This window comes from Pseudophryne corroboree, chromosome 3 (genome assembly GCF_028390025.1).
Source record: "Pseudophryne corroboree isolate aPseCor3 chromosome 3, aPseCor3.hap2, whole genome shotgun sequence".
Taxonomy (NCBI): Eukaryota; Metazoa; Chordata; class Amphibia; order Anura; family Myobatrachidae; genus Pseudophryne; species Pseudophryne corroboree.
In genome coordinates, this window is record NC_086446.1 from 488,475,087 (window position 1) to 488,494,395 (window position 19,309).

At 46.9% G+C, this 19,309-nt stretch overlaps 1 protein-coding gene across 2 annotated transcripts in view; it reads right to left on the reverse strand.

The window, feature by feature from the left end:
- The window catches only part of LUC7L3 (LUC7 like 3 pre-mRNA splicing factor), a 144,786-nt gene that overhangs the window by 116,887 nt on the left and 8,590 nt on the right, over positions 1-19,309 (reverse strand). For both annotated transcript variants that reach the window (XR_010243900.1, XM_063960913.1), the window contains exons 2-4: positions 3,791-3,857; positions 1,870-1,909; positions 1,618-1,762 (exon numbers count right to left, since the gene is read on the reverse strand). Coding sequence is in view for 1 of the 2 variants with exons in the window: in XM_063960913.1 (XP_063816983.1) it covers positions 1,618-1,762; positions 1,870-1,909; positions 3,791-3,857 (252 nt within the window). In the remaining variant the exon portion in view is untranslated. The remainder of the gene's footprint in view (positions 1-1,617; positions 1,763-1,869; positions 1,910-3,790; positions 3,858-19,309) is intronic.

A 19,309-nucleotide genomic window follows, 5' to 3' on the forward strand; every position in this document is an offset into this window, starting at 1 on the left:
GGAGCCCTGGACCAAACCCTGCAATGAATTTGATAAACCCTAAACTCAGGCTGGCTCTGACAGATTGCGGTGGGTTTTCTACAGGAGACTGATGAGAGATTGGCTGCAGGGTGCGGCGGAGGCCGAGAAGCTGCTAGCTGTGAGGCTAATTCTTGCATAGCAAGGGACAGCAAGGCCGCCCAATCTGGCTCTGGCGTGGAAGACAACTCAGAGGAAGGCCCAATACATGCCCCTGCAGAGCAACGGTAACATATGCTAGTGAGATACTGCGCTGAGCATGAAAACTTTTTCCTTACAGGCAGTACAATAGCACCCTTTTCCTTTTGGGAGGACTTGGCAGAGGACCCTTTGGATGACCTCACTGCACCAAACGATACAGAAACAGCTGCAAACTGAACAGGTAGTATGTGTAGGCGCAAAAGCAATGAACACAAGAACCATAAATAAAAGAATAAGTGGCCCAAGTGCTGAAAATTGTGAGCTCCAAGGACAGCAAAGTGACTACAGTAGACAAACAGTAGGCACTAGTGTATGTGTACACTGACTAACAGTAACTGGCTAGTACTTTCTTCTCCAATTAAGCTAAATGCCGAGCACAGAAATCAAGCAATACATAACAGACAGACACAGTAATGCAGCACTCCGTTCACTTGCTCTGTAGACATACATCTGTCCAAAGAATGTACAGAAATATCACATATAGGTAGAAATAAGGACAACAGTACCAGCTACCAAGCACCAAGAGGTGAGGAGGGGGAATATGAGAAACCTTGGCACCATGACAGTGAGGTATAGGGATTGCAGGGGCGCTTCTCTCCTTGTTGGCAAGCTGTGTGAAAATGGTATCCATGCAGGTAGCAACAGGAGGAGAAAAGCTACCCATGGTGGAAAAAAACCCAGGTCATGCACCAGCTAAGGGGGTGGAGAGACAGGGAGAGGCTCCCCCCACCCCGCCTGATAACCCCAGGGACCTGCCGCCTAAAGATGGCATCCGTAATATAAATGTGCCCTGTGCCATGAGGCACCAAGGAAAAACTGGCTTCAGGAGGATGCAGGCAGGGTATGGGGAAGGAGGATCCTGGGCTGCATTCAAAGTTTTAACTTCTTGGTGCCTGTTACCTAAGCTCCACCATACCCAGTGTCCTCCAGGGAATGAAAGAACATGACAAGGACTTCTATGAACCCTTACAACTCTAATCATACCCTATGTAACATGATTGTGGTTGGTAAAATAAGAGATATCCAAAATTAAAGCCTGTTTTATCTGCTTACAAAAGTAATTTACTTCACAAAAGCGAACAAGCATTTTGCAAAAAACACATCTACACACTATATGATGGTGAACATGACAATGCCTTACTATGTTAAAGAACTGCAAGGGGACAGGAGTCACTATTAACACACAACACATGTGAATGTTTTTGTTAACTCATACAACTCAAAGTCTCGTTACAGAGGATTCTTTCTCCTATGCACAATTCAATACTAATTTCCAATAATTAGTAACAAAAGAATATGGGAAAGGGGGTGGAAAATCCTTACAGCATACAATATCATTGAAACATTTAAGCAACCTTTCGTCTCTCCTCTACACCTAAAAGAGGTGACAATACTTACTCCTGCTGCTTGCTGATTCTGAGATAGTGCCAAGCGAGCATGGCCCCTCCGAATCCTCCGTTCAACCTCTGCAAGCAAGCTCTGTAAGTACCGCAAGAATTCACGTTCATAGCCAACTTTCATGTGGCGAGAGCTCTTCTCATACCTGAAAAGAGTGTAAATGTGACATACTAACCAACCACTAAAACAGCACTTGTGAAGTAACTGTACTCTCACAGCTGTGCTTGGCAAAGACTATGGAAATACACTCACTGCTTACGGAGGTTCTCGTCGTGGATTTTTTCACATGGACCTTTACATTTAGAAACAAAAGATTCAGGTATTAGTACTGCGCCATAATTTGGCTAAATCACCAAATAGCGTTTGTGTCTAGAGGTAAAATGATCTCTGCCCCCCCTAAAAATGGCATAACTTATTTTATTTTTTTACAACAGATCGATTTAATTGCGATTATGTGAAAGCAGCAGCAAAAAAAAAAAGTCTAAGCTTATATAAATTTACAAAAATTTAACACAACAAGGTGACATAACATGCCAACTGTACAACTGGATGTAATGATGCCCCAAGGGACTGAATCAAATGTTTCCCCTACGGCTGTCAGCAGGGGGCACAAAATGGAGCAATTCAATTGTTACCCCATTTGCGTGCCTATTAACCACAGAAGACATGTGCAAAAATTCTGTGGTTTGGGCGAACTAACCACCAATACTTTAGCCAGATGTAGCCGCTAAACCCCATCTGCGTATTTGGATGTATTCAAAATTATGGGCGCCCGATCAGAGAAACAATTGAATTGCGCCAACGGTTGCTTTGAGTGGTTTAAGTGGAATTAACAAATGCTTCAAAAACTTCATCACACCTCAATTCCTGAGCACATCATCCTATGAATGAGAGCGCAGTTTAGTTTCAGTCATCAAGGACAAACCTTTGGGAGCATGCTGTTTGTAGAACACCGACTTGGTGATTCAAATGTTCCGGGCGCTACCCTGTGGGGTGTCTAAACAAATGGGCATCTATTGGAGCATTTCAATTGTTGCTCAAATCAGACGCCCAATAACCGCAGCAGACAATTTTTTTCTCACAGCCCCCAAATGTGTAATAAATTATTGGGGGAATTCAATTGTTTTTCCCTGTAGCTACCAATAGGGGGCGCAAAATGGAACAATTTACCTGTTGGTCTGTTTAGACACCCAGCAGCCACGGGTATGACATTTCTTCTCGCAGCCTCCTGAGGTGCGAAAAGAAATATGCGCTATGCACTTTGGGGTCGATTCAATTCACAGACAGTTGACTAGTGCCGGGAATTAGCTCCCGGCGCTATTCAATTCAGCTCAAGTTAAGTCGGCGAATGCCCGTTCTCCCGAACTTAGCAGGTTGATTTGTCGGGAGAACGGGCATTCTCCGACTTAGCACCCCGCAGCAATGCCGATTCCCGACAGAATCAGCCTCATGCCGGCCGCACTTTTGTCGGATTTGTCCCCCGGGGGTGAGAGAAGAATTCCCGACAATTGATTGTCACTTGCCACTGTATCGAATAGCGCCGGGAGCTAATACCCGGCGCTATTTAACTGTCGGTGAATTGAATCGACCCCTTTGGGCATCCAAATGGGAGTCTGGACGTCCAAAGCAGGATTGTAGACGGATTTAGCCATTTTACGCAGCTAAACCCCGTCTGTTTGGGACCAAAATGCATGTGTGTCCAAACAACTGAATCGTGACAATTGTTTGGGAGCCTAAACATACCCATTTAGACCCCTAAAAACTAAATTCCCCCCAATCTGTGAAAAGTCCGTAGTTTGGGCACCCAAACAAGAACTTGACAGATTTAGACAATTTGCGCAGCTTTCAGGCACTTTAAATAGTAATGGGTGCCTGAACAGAGAAACAATTGAATTGCTCCGTCTAACACCAATTTGTATTGAATCCCAGCAGGGGGCGCCCAGCACAATTAAAATACCCCCTTAAAAACATGACACTCCACTACAGTTGCAGTAACTCTCAAGTCACCAATTTGTTTTATTGATCACAAAAGGTACCAAAACATTGTACGGCTACTTCAAATAGCCAAATATCCTAGAACTAAAGCCTTACTGAAGAGAGGCAACAGAGTTAAGCTGCCTTCACTGAAGAACTGAATAAAAACAAGAACACCAAGTTCTCACAAGTTACATACCCAAATCTGATCGAGTGTTTGTAAACAGCTCAGCCGGACAAAACTCACACAGATAATGCTTGCACACCTGTTGGAAGAGAGCGTAATGTCCATTAGAATATCATGGGAGATTAAAACTTGTTCTAAGTAAGTGCCACAAGTGCAAATCGCATCATACAATATAAAGGCAACCCAAGTGTTATATCAATTTTCTGGAATTCTAACAGCATCTTGGAAAGACATTTTAGATTACACTTATTCTGAAAATTAGTTTTATTTACAGAAGGTTTAATGCATGTATCCATATACAAGCATTATCCAGCAACTCTACATAGAAATAGTTTTCCTATATTTACAAATGTCACACTGCATGCTGTTCGGAAACCATGAGCCTAAACACACTACAAACATAATTTGTATAATATTTATACATACAGCCAAGATACGCTTGAATTAATGATTTTACAGTTGCAGCAGAGTAGACACTTTTTATACATTCCCTCCTGTTTTGCTTCATTTATACATTCTAATAATGAGCGCCCAGTATACTAGTAACATGTTAAACATAAGTAGAGGGAACACTTCAATTGTTTCCTTGGTGGCTGGGGAAACATTTCTGCTTGCAGCCTCTAGAGGTGACAAGGAGCTGTGCAAAAACTCTGGTTTGGACGCACTAACCAGGAATTTATATATGTTTAGTCACGGCTAAGTGAGCACGAAAAGCGTGATAATGGACTCCTAGAACAATTTAATTACTTTGGGCGCCCATAAATTAGCGCTGTGTAAAAATCAAATCAATCGCCCCACCCCCCCAGAATTATTCCAATATCTGCTGAGAAAGTTCTAATTGTGACCTGTAGTTAATGTTAACAAATTAGCACTGAAATATAATGTTAAGTCTGAGTGGACTCAATCCAAGTAAATTTACACCTCTACAATTATATGCAAGGAATATAACTTGACAAATGGCAACAATCTAAATTTTCATGCTGGTTTATAAAGGGCTACATCAGGTCTGGCCAACCTCTGGCTCTCCAGTCACTGTGAAACTACACAGCCAAGCATGCCCTGACAGTTTAAGCATTTCCTAATAGCAAAACTGTGGCAGTGCATGCTGGGACTTGTAGCTTTACAACAGTTGGAGAGCCACAGGTTGTAAAAAGAATAAAAATGGACAAAAAAATTGTCACACCTTATTTTTAAAATCTTGACTTTTCTAATACATATAGGGGTAGTTCAATAGTGGGTTTTTTCCCCCAGCCGCCACTAGATGGTGCCCGACAACAGCAATTCAAATGTTCTGCCACCCATTAGCCACAGAAGACACATTAGGTGGAATTCAATTGTTTTTCCAATAGCAGCCAGTAGATGGCACTCAAACAGAGCTATTCAACTGTAGCTTTGTTCAGGCACGACGGTTGCCAGCACCTGCATTTCAGCTCGTACCCCCCAGGGGTGGCGAGCTGAATTGCGCGAAAAGTGACCTGTTTGGGCTCCCAAATGGCACTTTAAACAATCGTGTCCTATTGCTTTACGCAACTAAACCCAACTCTATGGGCATAACCAGGGAAATACAAAGATCAATTGTATATTGCCATGCGATCTCCTGTCACTTTAGACAGGAGATCAGGCGTGATAACAACTGAATATCACCCATTGGACAGTATTCAATTGTTATATCACACCTGATCTCCCGTCTAAAGCGAAAGCAGATCACAGGGCAATATTAAATGGTTCTTCTTTTATCAAGCATACAAGCTGTGCGACGTTTCTAAATTCTCCTTAGTTTCATCCAGATTCCTGCCTGTCTTCCTCCCAAACTTCAAAGAGTACTGGTAGACACTGGTAGGAAACCTGGTTATGGGAATTCAATAGTTCGCCGCCCAATCTAGCATCTAAAGTGACAGGCGATCACAGGGGCGAGATTCAATTGATGCCTGCTACTGCGATGATAAAGCCCATTAGTGTTGGATTTAGTGGCGTAAAGCACTTGACCCAGACTAACCCTACGATCGTGTAAAGTGCCGCTTGAGCGCACAAACATGTCACTTTTCGTATATTTCAGCTCCCCTCCCCGATGTGGGTGGCACTGTGAGATGAAATGCCAGCACACGGAGCAACAATTGAATTGCCAAGTTCAGCGCCATCTAAAGTCAATCAATTCTCACCTTTAATTACTTTACCAGTGTACATACAAGAGAGGAAATATAGGACCAGACTCAATTCAGGGCAAATTGAACATCGACGGGAGGGAGCTCTCACAGTTACTCAATCCAGCGCAATGTTATGCCGGAGTTGAATATTTCTTCTCACACCCCTCCTGGAGTGCAAGCAGAAATCAAACAGAACTACTGGTGCAATGCTTTTTCTGCCCTTAGCGCACCACAAACAGCATCGCTCCCAGCACTAAAGTCGGAGAATGAGGGTTCTCATGACAAAACACCATGTTTAAAGGCGCGAGAAACGGTATTCTCCAATATCAGAGTGCACTGTATTGAACAGCTCTGGGAGCTCCTTCCTGGCGCTGTCCAGTTTGCACTGAATTGTATCGAGCCCATAAATTTTAAGTGCCACATAGATAGGGATGGAAGAAACAGTTAAATATTCACTTTAAATGTGCCGCATAATGTTTCAGTGCTTTTTAAATAACGTAATACTGAGTCAAGTATTCATCCGTCTCCGATTCAGCTTTCCAACTGTTACCACCCCCATGCATAGAAAAAAGGACACGGGAGAAATATACTGTGTGTACATTGTTGGGGATCTAAAAAATAATTGTAAAGTTATTTTTATAGATTATGTAAATTAAAAACATACCATAATGTCTCTATGCATCCGAACACAAATTAACAATCCTGTCCTGTTGGTTTCCTAGCACCTACTAAGGGAAGGGAATAATCCAATTAGCCCTGATCCATTTTCAGACGATGAAAACAGCCAGATATCGCGATTAATGACAGATTGTCATTATCGTGTTGTCCTATTATAGGCCACTTTCTTTGGCCGAAAACAGACCCGTGATCGTGCGATAACACATGGGATCGGGGATACTTTAAGTCCCCGATCCTAGTGTTCACGCTAGGTTGTTTTAGCAGGGCGCCGCACCACGACGGGTTTTTTTTTTATTTTTATTTTTTTTATTTTTTTAAGGGCAAAATCCGCCCTGCCAAAACAGCCAGCTGCTTCCGGCCCTCCCAGCATGTAAAGGTTCATGCAGGGAGAGAGCTTGGGGGAAGCCCAGCACGCACGCCCCCAACAGTGATGCCGCTGGCCGCCCATGCCCGTTAGTTACGTCTGTGGAGCCGCACCACACGCTTCAATAACGGTTCATAGCCACGCCCTCTTTTCGGGAGCACACATGGCGCCCACTGAAATTTGTAGAGTGAACACTACGAGCCCATGTGTTACCTCGGCTCCTGCAGCCTGCTCATCGCGGATATGCTTCGGGTGCCTCAGCATAATCCCCGATAAGTGCCAGCATCAGGGGAAGAGATGCACAGAGGGTAAATGTATATCCCTAAGACCACATTTACAATTGGAAGATGCCAGCAGAGAATTATAAATCTAACCATTCCCATGGGCAGCATGGAACACGTGTGCTGTTTAAGAAGCACTTACCATATGATTCAGATCACGGAACTACACAACCCAAATACCAGTCCCCAGAATCCCTACAAATGTTGCTAGTGTTGTAGGAGAGATGCTTAAAGAGCCAATAAAAACATCTCTAGAAGTTAAAATAAGAATTTACTTACCGATAATTCTATTTCTCGTAGTCCGTAGTGGATGCTGGGGACTCCGTCAGGACCATGGGGTTTAGCGGCTCCGCAGGAGACAGGGCACAATAATAAAAGCTTTAGGATCAGGTGGTGTGCACTGGCTCCTCCCCCTATGACCCTCCTCCAAGCCTCAGTTAGGATACTGTGCCCGGACGAGCGTGCATAATAAGGAAGGATATTGAATCCCGGGTAAGACTCATACCAGCCACACCAATCACACCGTACAACCTGTGATCTGAACCCAGTTAACAGTATGATAACAACGAAGGAGCCTCTGAAAAGATGGCTCACAACAAGAATAACCCGATTTTTGTAACAATAACTATGTACAAGTATTGCAGACAATCCGCACTTGGGATGGGCGCCCAGCATCCACTACGGACTACGAGAAATAGAATTATCGGTAAGTAAATTCTTATTTTCTCTAACGTCCTAAGTGGATGCTGGGGACTCCGTCAGGACCATGGGGATTATACCAAAGCTCCCAAACGGGCGGGAGAGTGCGGATGACTCTGCAGCACCGAATGAGAGAACTCCAGGTCCTCCTCAGTCAGGGTGTGCCCCTGACCAAGTAGCAGCTCGGCAAAGTTGTAAAGCCGAGACCCCACGGGCAGCCGCCCAAGATGAGCCCACTTCCTTGTGGAATGGGCTTTTACTGATTTTGGCTGTGGCAAGCCTGCCACAGAATGTGCAAGCTGAATTGTACTACAAATCCAGCGAGCAATCGTCTGCTTAGAAGCAGGAACACCCATCTTGTTGGGTGCATACAGGCTAAACAGCGAGTCAGATTTTCTGACTCCAGTCGTCCTGGAAACATATATTTTCAGGGCCCTGACAACGTCAAGTAACTTGGAGTCCTCCAAGTCCCTAGTAGCCGCAGGTACCACAATAGGTTGGTTCATGTGAAAAACAGAAAACACCTTAAGGAGAAATTGAGGACGAGTCCTCAATTCTGCCCTGTCAGAATGAAAAATTAAGTAAGGGCTTTTATATGATAAAGCCGCCCATTCTGACACACGCCTGGCTGAAGCCAGGGCTAATAGAATCTTCACCTTCCATGTGAAATATTTTAATTCCACAGTGGTGAGTGGATCAAACCAATGTGACTTTAGGAAACTCAAAACAACATTGAGATCCCAAGGTGCCACTGGGGGCACAAAAGGAGGCTGTATATGCAGTACCCCTTTTACAAACGTCTGAACTTCAGGCACTGAAGCCAGTTCTTTCTGGAAGAAATTTGACAGGGTCGAAATTTGAACCTTAATGGACCCTAATTTTAGGCCCATAGACAGTCCTGTTTTCAGGAAATGTAGGAAACGACCCAGTTGGAATTCCTCTGTAGGGACCTTCTTGGCCTCACACCACGCAACATATTTTCGCCAAATGCGGTGAAAATGTTTTGCGGTTACATCCTTCCTGGCTTCGACCAGGGTAGGGATGACTTCATCTGGAATGCCCTTTCAGGATCCGGCGTTCAACTGCCATGCCGTCAAACGCAGCCGCGGTAAGTCTTGGAACAGACAAGGCCCCTGCTGGAGCAGGTCCTTTCTTAAAGGTAGAGGCCACGGTTCTTCCGTGAGCATCTCTTGAAGTTCCGGGTACCAAGTCCTTCTTGACCCATCCGGAACCACGAGTATCGTTCTTACTCATCTCCTTCTTATGATTCTCAGTACTTTTGGTATGAGATGCATAGGAGGGAACACATACCCTGACTGGTACACCCACAGTGTTACCAGAGCGTCCACCGCTATTGCCTGAGGGTCCCTTGACCTGGCGCAATATTTGTCTAGTTTTTTGTTCAGGCGGGACGCCATCATGTCCACCTTTGGTTTTTCCCAACGGTTTACAATCATGTGGAAGACTTCCCGCTGAAGTCCCCACTCTCCCGGGTGGAGGTTATGCCTGCTGAGGAAGTTTGCTTCCCAGTTTTCCACTCCCGGAATTAACACTGCTGAGAGTGTTATCACATGATTTTTCGCCCAGCGAAGAATCCTTGCAGTTTCTGCCATTTCCCTCCTGCTTCATGTGCCGCCCTGTCTGTTTACGTGGGCGACTGCCGTGATGTTGTCCCACTGGATCAATACCGGCTGACCTTGAAGCAGAGGTCTTGCTAAGCTTAGAGCCTTGTAAATTGCCCTTAGCTCCAGTATATTTATGTGGAGAGAAGTCTCCAGACTTGATCACACTCCCTGGAAATTTTTTCCTTGTGTGACTGCTCCCCAGCCACTCAGGCTGGCATCCATTGGTCACCAGGACCCAGTCCTGAATGTCGAATCTGCGGCCCTTTCATAGATGAGCACTCTGCAGCCACCGCAGAAGAAAACACCCTTGTCCTTGGAGACAGGGTTATCCGCTGATGCATCTGAAGATGCGATCCGGACCATTTTCCCAGCAGATTCCACTGAAAGGTTCTTGCGTGAAATCTACCGAATGGGATCGCTTTGTAAGAAACCACCATTTTTCACAGGACCCTTGTGCAATGATGCACTGATACTTTTCCTGGTTTTAGGAGGTTCCTGACTAGCTCGGATAACTCCCTGGTCTTCTTCTCCGGGAGAAAACATCCTTTTCTGGACTGTGTCCAGAATCATTCCTAGGAACATTAGACGTGTCGTCGGAAAAAGCTGCGATTTTGGAATATTTAGAATCCACTCGTGCTGTCGTAGAACTACTTGAGATAGTGCTACTCCGACCGCCAACTGTTCTCTGGACCTTGCCCTTATCAGGAAAGCGTCCATATTTCTTTTAGGAAGAATCATCATTTCGGCCATTACCATGGTAAAGACCCGGGGTGCCGTGGACAATCCAAACGGCAGCGTCTGAACTGATAGTGACAGTTCTGTACCACGAACCTGAGATACCCTTGGTGAGAAGGGCAAAATTTGGACATGTAGGTAAGCGTCCCTGATATCCAGTGACACCATATCGTCCTGGTTCGCTATCACTGCTCTGAGTGACTCCATCTTGATTTGAACCCTTGTATGTAATTGTTCAAATCTTTTAGATCTCACTGAGCCGTTTGGCTTCAGTACCACAATATAGTGTGGAATAATACCCCTTCCCTTGTTGTAGGAGGGGTACTTTGATTATCACCTGCTGGGAATACAGCCTGTGAATTTTTTTCCAATACTGCCTCCCTGTCGGAGGGAGACGTTGGTAAAGCAGACTTCAGGAACTTGTGAGGGGAAGACGTCTCGAATTTCCAATGTACACCTGGGATACTACGTGTAGGATCCAGGAGTCCACTTGCGAGTGAGCCCACTGCGTGCTGAAACTCTTGAGATGACCCCCCACCGCACCTGAGTCCGCTTGTATGGCCCCAGCGTCATGCTGCGGACTTGGCAGAAGCTGTGGAGGACTTCTGTTCCTGGGAATGGGCTGCCTGCTGCAGTCTTCTTCCCTTTCCTCTAACCCTGGGCAGATATGACTGGCCTTTTGCCCGCCTGCCTTTATGGGTACGAAAGGACTGAGACTGAAAAGACTGTGTCCTTTTCTGCTGAGATGTGACTTGGGGTAACAAAAGTGGATTTTCCAGCTGTTGCCATGGCCACCAGGTCCGATGGACCGCCCCTTTATACGGCAATACTTCCATGTGCCGTCTGGAATCTGCATCACCTGACCACTGTCGTGTCTATAAACATCGTCTGGCAGATATGGACATCACATCTACTCTTGATGCCAGAATGCAAATATCCCTCTGCGCATCTCGCATATATAGAAATGCATCCTTAAAATGCTCTATAGTCAATAAAATATTGTTCCTGTCAAGGGTATCAATATTTTCAGTCAGGAAATCCGACCAAGCCCCCCCAGCGCTGCACATCCAGGCTGAGGCGATTGCTGGTCGTAGTATAACACCAGTATGTGTGTATATACTTTTTAGGATATTTTTCAGCTTCCTATCAGCTGGCTCTTTGAGGGCGGCCGTATCTGGAGACGGTAACGCCACTTGTTTTTATAAGCGTGTGAGCGCCTTATCCACCCTAAGGTGTGTTTCCCAACTCGCCCTCACTTCTGGCGGGAAAGGGTATACCTCCAATAATTTTCTATCGGAGGAAACCCACGTATCATCACACACTTTAATTTATCTGATTCAGGAAAAACTACAAGTAGATTATTCCCACCCTACATAATACCCTTATTTGTGGTACTTGTAGTATCAGAAATATGTAACACCTCCTTCATTGCCCTTAACATGTAACGTGTGGCCCTAAAGGAAAATACGTTTGTTTCTTCACCGTCGACACTGAAGTCAGTGTCTGTGTCGACCAACTGAGGTAAATGGGCGTTTTTACAAGCCCCTGACGGTGTCTGAGACGCCTGGACAGGTACTAATTTGTTTGCCGGCCGTCTCATGTCGTCAACCGACCTTGCATCGTGTTGACATTATCACGTAATTCCTAAATAAGCCATCCATTCCGGTGTCGACTCCCTAGAGAGTGACATCACCAATACAGGCAATTTGCTCCGCCTCCTCACCAACATCGTCCTCCTACATGTCGACACACACGTACCGACACACAGCACACACACAGGGAATGATCTGATAGAGGACAGGACCCCACTAGCCCTTTGGGGAGACAGAGGGAGAGTTTGCCAGCACACACCAAAAACGCTATAATTATACAGGGACAACCCCTTATACAAGTGTTTTCCCTTATAGCATTTTCACATATGTAATCATATCGCCAAATAAGTGCCCCCCCTCTCTGTTTTAACCCTGTTTCTGTAGTGCAGTGCAGGGGAGAGCCTGGGAGCCTTCCTCACAGCAGAGCCGAGCAGGAAAATGGCGCAGTGTGCTGAGGAGAATAGGCCCCGCCCCCTAAAACGGCGGGCTCTTCTCCCGGAGTTTGTGAGATCTGGCAGGGGTTAAATACATCCATATAGCCTCAAGGGCTATATGTGATGTATTTTAGCCATAAAAAAGGTATAATACATTGCTGCCCAGGGCGCCCCCCCCAGCACCCTGCACCCTCAGTGACCGCTGGTATGAAGTGTGCTGACAACAATGGCGCACAGCTGCAGTGCTGTGCGCTACCTTATGAAGACTGAAAGTCTTCTGCCGCCTGTTTCTGGACCTCTTCAACTTCGGCATCTGCAAGGGGGGTCGGCGGCACGGCTCCGGGACGAACCCCAGGGTGAGACCTGTGTTCCGACTCCCTCTGGAGCTAATGGTGTCCAGTAGCCTAAGAAGCAAATCCATCCTGCACGCAGGTGAGTTTACTTCTCTCCCCTAAGTCCCTCGTAGCAGTGAGCCTGTTGCCAGCAGGACTCACTGAAAATAAAAAACCTAACTTAAACTTTTATTCTAAGCAGCTCAGGAGAGCCACCTAGATTGCACCCTTCTCGGCCGGGCACAAAAATCTAACTGAGGCTTGGAGGAGGGTCATAGGGGGAGGAGCCAGTGCACACCACCTGATCCTAAAGCTTTTATTATTGTGCCCTGTCTCCTGCGGAGCCGCTAAACCCCATGGTCCTGACGGAGTCCCCAGCATCCACTTAGGACGTTAGAGAAAAGCTATGTATTATGGACCTGAATAATATACGTGAATTACTAAGTATATCCACCATGCACTCTTGCTGAAACTAATGTAGGCCAAGTAAAAGAGGAAGACAGTAAAGCTGGCCATACACTAGAACAAGGGTGCTCAGTATGCCCTACAGCTGTTACAGAACTACAAACCTCAATCAAATCCTTCAACAGTGTTAGCATTTCCTAACAGGAAAACTGTAGCAGTGAACGCTGGGATGTGTAGTTCCAGGACACCTGAAGGGTCACACATTGAGTACCCTTTTATTTGACCAACTTTCATCCAACTGTAAACTAAATGGCGACTTTTCCATCAGACTAGCCAACTGAAAGAATGAAATCACAGAAGTAGGAAGAGCGTGGTAGTTTCCCCCTAATTTTTCTAACCAGCACTGGCGCTTACAGCATTCTTCCCTGTACATCCTGGACTTTGGTTACAAGAGTATAATAAAGCATTAAAAATAAGAATTTACTTACCGATAATTCTATTTCTCATAGTCCGTAGTGGATGCTGGGGACTCCGAAAGGACCATGGGAATAGCGGCTCCGCAGGAGACTGGGCACAAAGTAAAAGCTTTAGGACTAGCTGGTGTGCACTGGCTCCTCCCCCCATGACCCTCCTCCAAGCCTCAGTTAGGATACTGTGCCCGGACGAGCGTACACAATAAGGAAGGATTTTGAATCCCGGGTAAAACTCATACCAGCCACACCAATCACACCGTACAACTTGTGATCTGAACCCAGTTAACAGCATGATAACAGAAGGAGCCTCTGAAAAAGATGGCTCACAACAACAATAACCCGATTTTTGTAACAATAACTATGTACAAGTAATGCAGACAATCCGCACTTGGGATGGGCGCCCAGCATCCACTACGGACTATGAGAAATAGAATTATCGGTAAGTAAATTCTTATTTTCTCTAACGTCCTAGTGGATGCTGGGGACTCCGAAAGGACCATGGGGATTATACCAAAGCTCCCAAACGGGCGGGAGAGTGCGGATGACTCTGCAGCACCGAATGAGAGAACTCCAGGTCCTCCTCAGCCAGGGTATCAAATTTGTAGAATTTAGCAAACGTGTTTGCCCCTGACCAAGTAGCTGCTCGGCAAAGTTGTAAAGCCGAGACCCCTCGGGCAGCCGCCCAAGATGAGCCCACTTTCCGTGTGGAATGGGCTTTTACAGATTTTGGCTGTGGCAGGCCTGCCACAGAATGTGCAAGCTGAATTGTACTACAAATCCAACGAGCAATCGTCTGCTTAGAAGCAGGAGCACCCAGCTTGTTGGGTGCATACAGGATAAACAGCGAATCAGATTTTCTGACTCCAGCCGTCCTGGAAACATATTTTCAGGGCCCTGACTATGTCCAGCAACTTGGAATCCTCCAAGTCCCTAGTAGCCGCAGGCACCACAATAGGCTGGTTTAAGTGAAATGCTGAAACCACCTTAGGAAGAAATTGAGGACGAGTCCTCAATTCTGCCCTGTCCGTATGAAAAATTAGGTAAGGGCTTTTATAGGATAAAGCCGCCAATTCTGAGACACGCCTGGCTGAAGCCAGGGCTAACAGCATTACCACTTTCCATGTGAGATATTTTAAGTCCACAGTGGTGAGTGGTTCAAACCAATGTGATTTTAGGAATCCCAAAACTACATTGAGATCCCAAGGTGCCACTGGAGGCACAAAAGGAGGCTGTATATGCAGTACTCCCTTGACAAACGTCTGAACTTCAGGAACAGAAGTCAGTTCTTTTTGGAAGAATATTGACAGGGCCGAAATTTGAACCTTAATGGACCCTAATTTGAGGCCCATAGACAGTCCTGTTTTTGCAGGAAATGCAGGAAACGACCCAGTTGAAATTTCTCTGTAGGGGCCTTCCTGGCCTCGCACCACGCAACATATTTACGCCAAATACGGTGATAATGTTGTATGGTTACATCCTTCCTGGCTCTGATCAGGGTAGGGATGACTTCATCCGGAATGCCTTTTTCCTTCAGGATCCGGCGTTCAACCGCCATGCCGTCAAACGCAGCCGCGGTAAGTCTTGGAACAGACATGGTCCCTGCTGGAGCAGGTCCTTTCTTAGAGGTAGAGGCCACGGTTCTTCCGTGAGCATCTCTTGAATTTCCGGGTACCAAGTCCTTCTTGGCCAATCCGGAGCCACGAGTGTAGTCTTTACTCCTCTCCTTCTTATGATTCTCAGTACTTTTGGTATGAGAGGAAGAGGAGGGAACACATACACTGACTGGTACACCCACGGTGTTACCAGAGCGTCCACAGCTATTGCCTGAGGGTCCCTTGACCTGGCGCAATATCTGTCCAGTTTTTTGTTGAGGCGGGACGCCATCATGTCCACCTTTGGTTTTTCCCAACGGTTCACAATCATGTGGAAGACTTCTGGGTGAAGTCCCCACTCCCCCGGGTGAAGATCGTGGCTGCTGAGGAAGTCTGCTTCCCAGTTGTCCACTCCCGGAATGAACACTGCTGACAGTGCTATCACATGATTCTCCGCCCAGCGAAGAATCCTTGCCACTTCCATCATTGCCCTCCTGCTTCTTGTGCCGCCCTGTCCGTTTACGTGGGCGACTGCCGTGATGTTGTCCGACTGGATCAACACCGGCTGACCTTGAAGCAGAGGTCTTGCCTGACTTAGGGCATTGTAAATGGCCCTTAGTTCCAGGATATTTATGTGAAGTGACGTTTCCATGCTTGACCACAAGCCCTGGAAATTTCTTCCCTGTGTGACTGCTCCCCAGCCTCTCAGGCTGGCATCCGTGGTCACCAGGACCCAATCCTGAATGCCGAATCTGCGGCACTCTAGGAGATGAGCACTCTGTAACCACCACAGGAGAGACACCCTTGTCCTTGGAGACAGGGTTATCCGCTGATGCATTTGAAGATGCGATCCGGACCATTTGTCCAGCAGATCCCACTGAAAAGTTCTTGCGTGGAATCTGCCGAAGGGAATCGCTTCGTAAGAAGCCACCATCTTTCCCAGGACCCTTGTGCATTGATGTACTGACACTTGGCCTGGTCTTAGGAGGTTCCTGACTAGGTCGGATAACTCCTTGGCTTTCTCCTCCGGGAGAAACACCTTTTTCTGTACTGTGTCCAGAATCATCCCTAGGAACAGCAGACGTGTCGTCGGAATCAGCTGCGATTTTGGAATATTTAGAATCCATCCGTGCTGTCGTAGTACTACTTGAGATAGTGCTACTCCGACCTCTAACTGTTCTCTGGACCTTGCCCTTATCAGGAGATCGTCCAAGTAAGGGATAATTAAGACGCCTTTTCTTCGAAGAAGAATCATCATTTCGCCCATTACCTTGGTAAAGACCCGGGGTGCCGTGGACAATCCAAACGGCAGCGTCTGAAACTGATAGTGACAGTTCTGTACCACAAACCTGAGGTACCCTTGGTGAGAAGGGCAAATTGGGACATGGAGGTAAGCATCCTTGATGTCCAGAGACACCATATAGTCCCCTTCTTCCAGGTTCGCTATCACTGCTCTGAGTGACTCCATCTTGAACTTGAACCTTTTTATGTAAGTGTTCAAGGATTTCAGATTTAAAATGGGTCTCACCGAGCCGTCCGGCTTCGGTACCACAAACCGCGTGGAATAATACCCCTTTCCCTGTTGTAGGAGGGGTACCTTGATTATCACCTGCTGGGAATACAGCTTGTGAATGGCTTCCAATACCGCCTCCCTGTCGGGGGGAGACGTTGGTAAAGCAGACTTCAGGAACCGGCGAGGGGGAGACGTCTCGAATTCCAATTTGTACCCCTGAGATACTACCTGCAGGATCCAGGGGTCCACTTGCGAGTGAGCCCACTGCGCGCTGAAATTCTTGAGACGGGCCCCCACCGTGCCTGAGTCCGCTTGTAAGGCCCCAGCGTCATGCTGAGGACTTGGCAGAAGCGGGGGAGGGCTTCTGTTCGTGGGAAGAGGCTGTTTGCTGCAGTCTTTTTCCCCTTCCTCTGCCCCGGGGCAGATATGAGTGGCCTTTTGCCCGCTTGCCCTTATGGGGACGAAAGGACTGAGCCTGAAAAGACGGTATCTTTTTCTGCTGCGAGGTGACTTGGGGTAAAAAGGTGGATTTTCCAGCCGTTGCCGTGGCCACCAGGTCCGATAGACCGACCCCAAATAACTCCTCCCCTTTATACGGCAATACTTCCATATGCCGTTTGGAATCCGCATCCCCTGACCACTGTCGCGTCCATAATCCTCTTCTGGCAGAAATGGACATCGCACTTACTCTTGATGCCAGAGTGCAAATATCCCTCTGTGCATCTCGCATATATAGAAATGCATCCTTTAAATGCTCTATAGTCAATAATATATTGTCCCTGTCCAGGGTATCAATATTTTCAGTCAGGGAATCCGACCAAGCCACCCCAGCACTGCACATCCAGGCTGAGGCGATTGCTGGTCGCAGTATAATACCAGTATGTGTGTATATACTTTTAAGGATATTTTCCAGCTTCCTATCAGCTGGTTCCTTGAGGGCGGCCGTATCAGGAGACGGTAACGCCACTTGTTTTGATAAGCGTGTGAGCGCCTTATCTACGCTAGGGGGTGTTTCCCAACGCGCCCTAACCTCTGGCGGGAAAGGGTATAATGCCAATAATTTTTTAGAAATTAGCAGTTTTTTATCGGGGGAAACCCCCGCTTCATCACACACCTCATTTAATTCATCTGATTCAGGAAAAACTACGGGTAGTTTTTTCACACCCCACATAATACCCTTTTTTGTGGTACTTGTAGTATCAGAAATGTTCAAAACCTCCTTCATTGCCGTGATCATGTAACGTGTGGCCCTACTGGAAAATACGTTTGTTTCCTCACCGTCGACACTGGAGTCAGTGTCCGTGTCAGTGTCTGTATCGACCTGAGGTAACGGGCGTTTTATAGCCCCTGACGGTGTTTGAGACGCCTGTACAGGTATTAACTGATTTGCCGGCTGTCTCATGTCGTCAACAGTTTTTTGTAAAGTGCCGACACTATCACGTAATTCTTTCCATAAGACCATCCAGTCAGGTGTCGACTCCCTAGGGGGTGACATCACTAACACAGGCAATTGCTCCGCCTCCACACCATTTTCCTCCTCATACATGTCGACACAGCGTACCGACACACAGCACACACACAGGGAATGCTCTGATAGAGGACAGGACCCCACTAGCCCTTTGGGGAGACAGAGGGAGAGTTTGCCAGCACACACCAGAGCGCTATATATATACAGGGATAACCTTATATAAGTGTTTTTCCCTAATATAGCTGCTGTATATATTAATATGCCAATTTAGTGCCCCCCCTCTCTTGTTTTACCCTGTTTCTGTAGTGCAGGACTGCAGGGGAGAGTCAGGGAGCCTTCCTCCAACGGAGCTGTGAGGAAAAAATGGCGCTTGTGTGCTGAGGAGATAGGCAGCCGAAAAAGGGGCGGAGCCTTTCTCCCGCTTTTTTGTGGAAAACTGGCAGGGGTTAAATACATCCATATAGCCCATGAGCTATATGCGATGTATTTTTAGCCATTTAAGGTATTTTCATTGCGTCCCAGGGCGCCCCCCCCCAGCGCCCTGCACCCTCAGTGACCGGAGTGTGAAGTGTGCTGAGAGCAATGGCGCACAGCTGCGGTGCTGTGCGCTACCTTATTGAAGACAGGACGTCTTCTGCCGCCGATTTTCCGGACCTCTTCACTCTTCTGGCTCTGTAAGGGGGCCGGCGGCGCGGCTCCGGGACCCATCCATGGCTGGGCCTGTGATCGTCCCTCTGGAGCTAATGTCCAGTAGCCTAAGAAGCCCAATCCACTCTGCACGCAGGTGAGTTCGCTTCTTCTCCCCTTAGTCCCTCGATGCAGTGAGCCTGTTGCAAGCAGGTCTCACTGAAAATAAAAAAAACTATTTAAACTTTTACTCTAAGCAGCTCAGGAGAGCCACCTAGATTGCATCCTTCTCGTTCGGGCACAAAATCTTAACTGAGGCTTGGAGGAGGGTCATAGGGGGAGGAGCCAGTGCACACCAGCTAGTCCTAAAGCTTTTACTTTGTGCCCAGTCTCCTGCGGAGCCGCTATTCCCATGGTCCTTTCGGAGTCCCCAGCATCCACTAGGACGTTAGAGAAAATAAGAAAAACATTTGGTCTTCAGCAAATGACAGATCCCAGCATGGCACAACTGCCAAGACAAGCTAGTAGTTGAGGAAACAAGTGCCAGCTTGCCCTGGCACAAGCTTAGC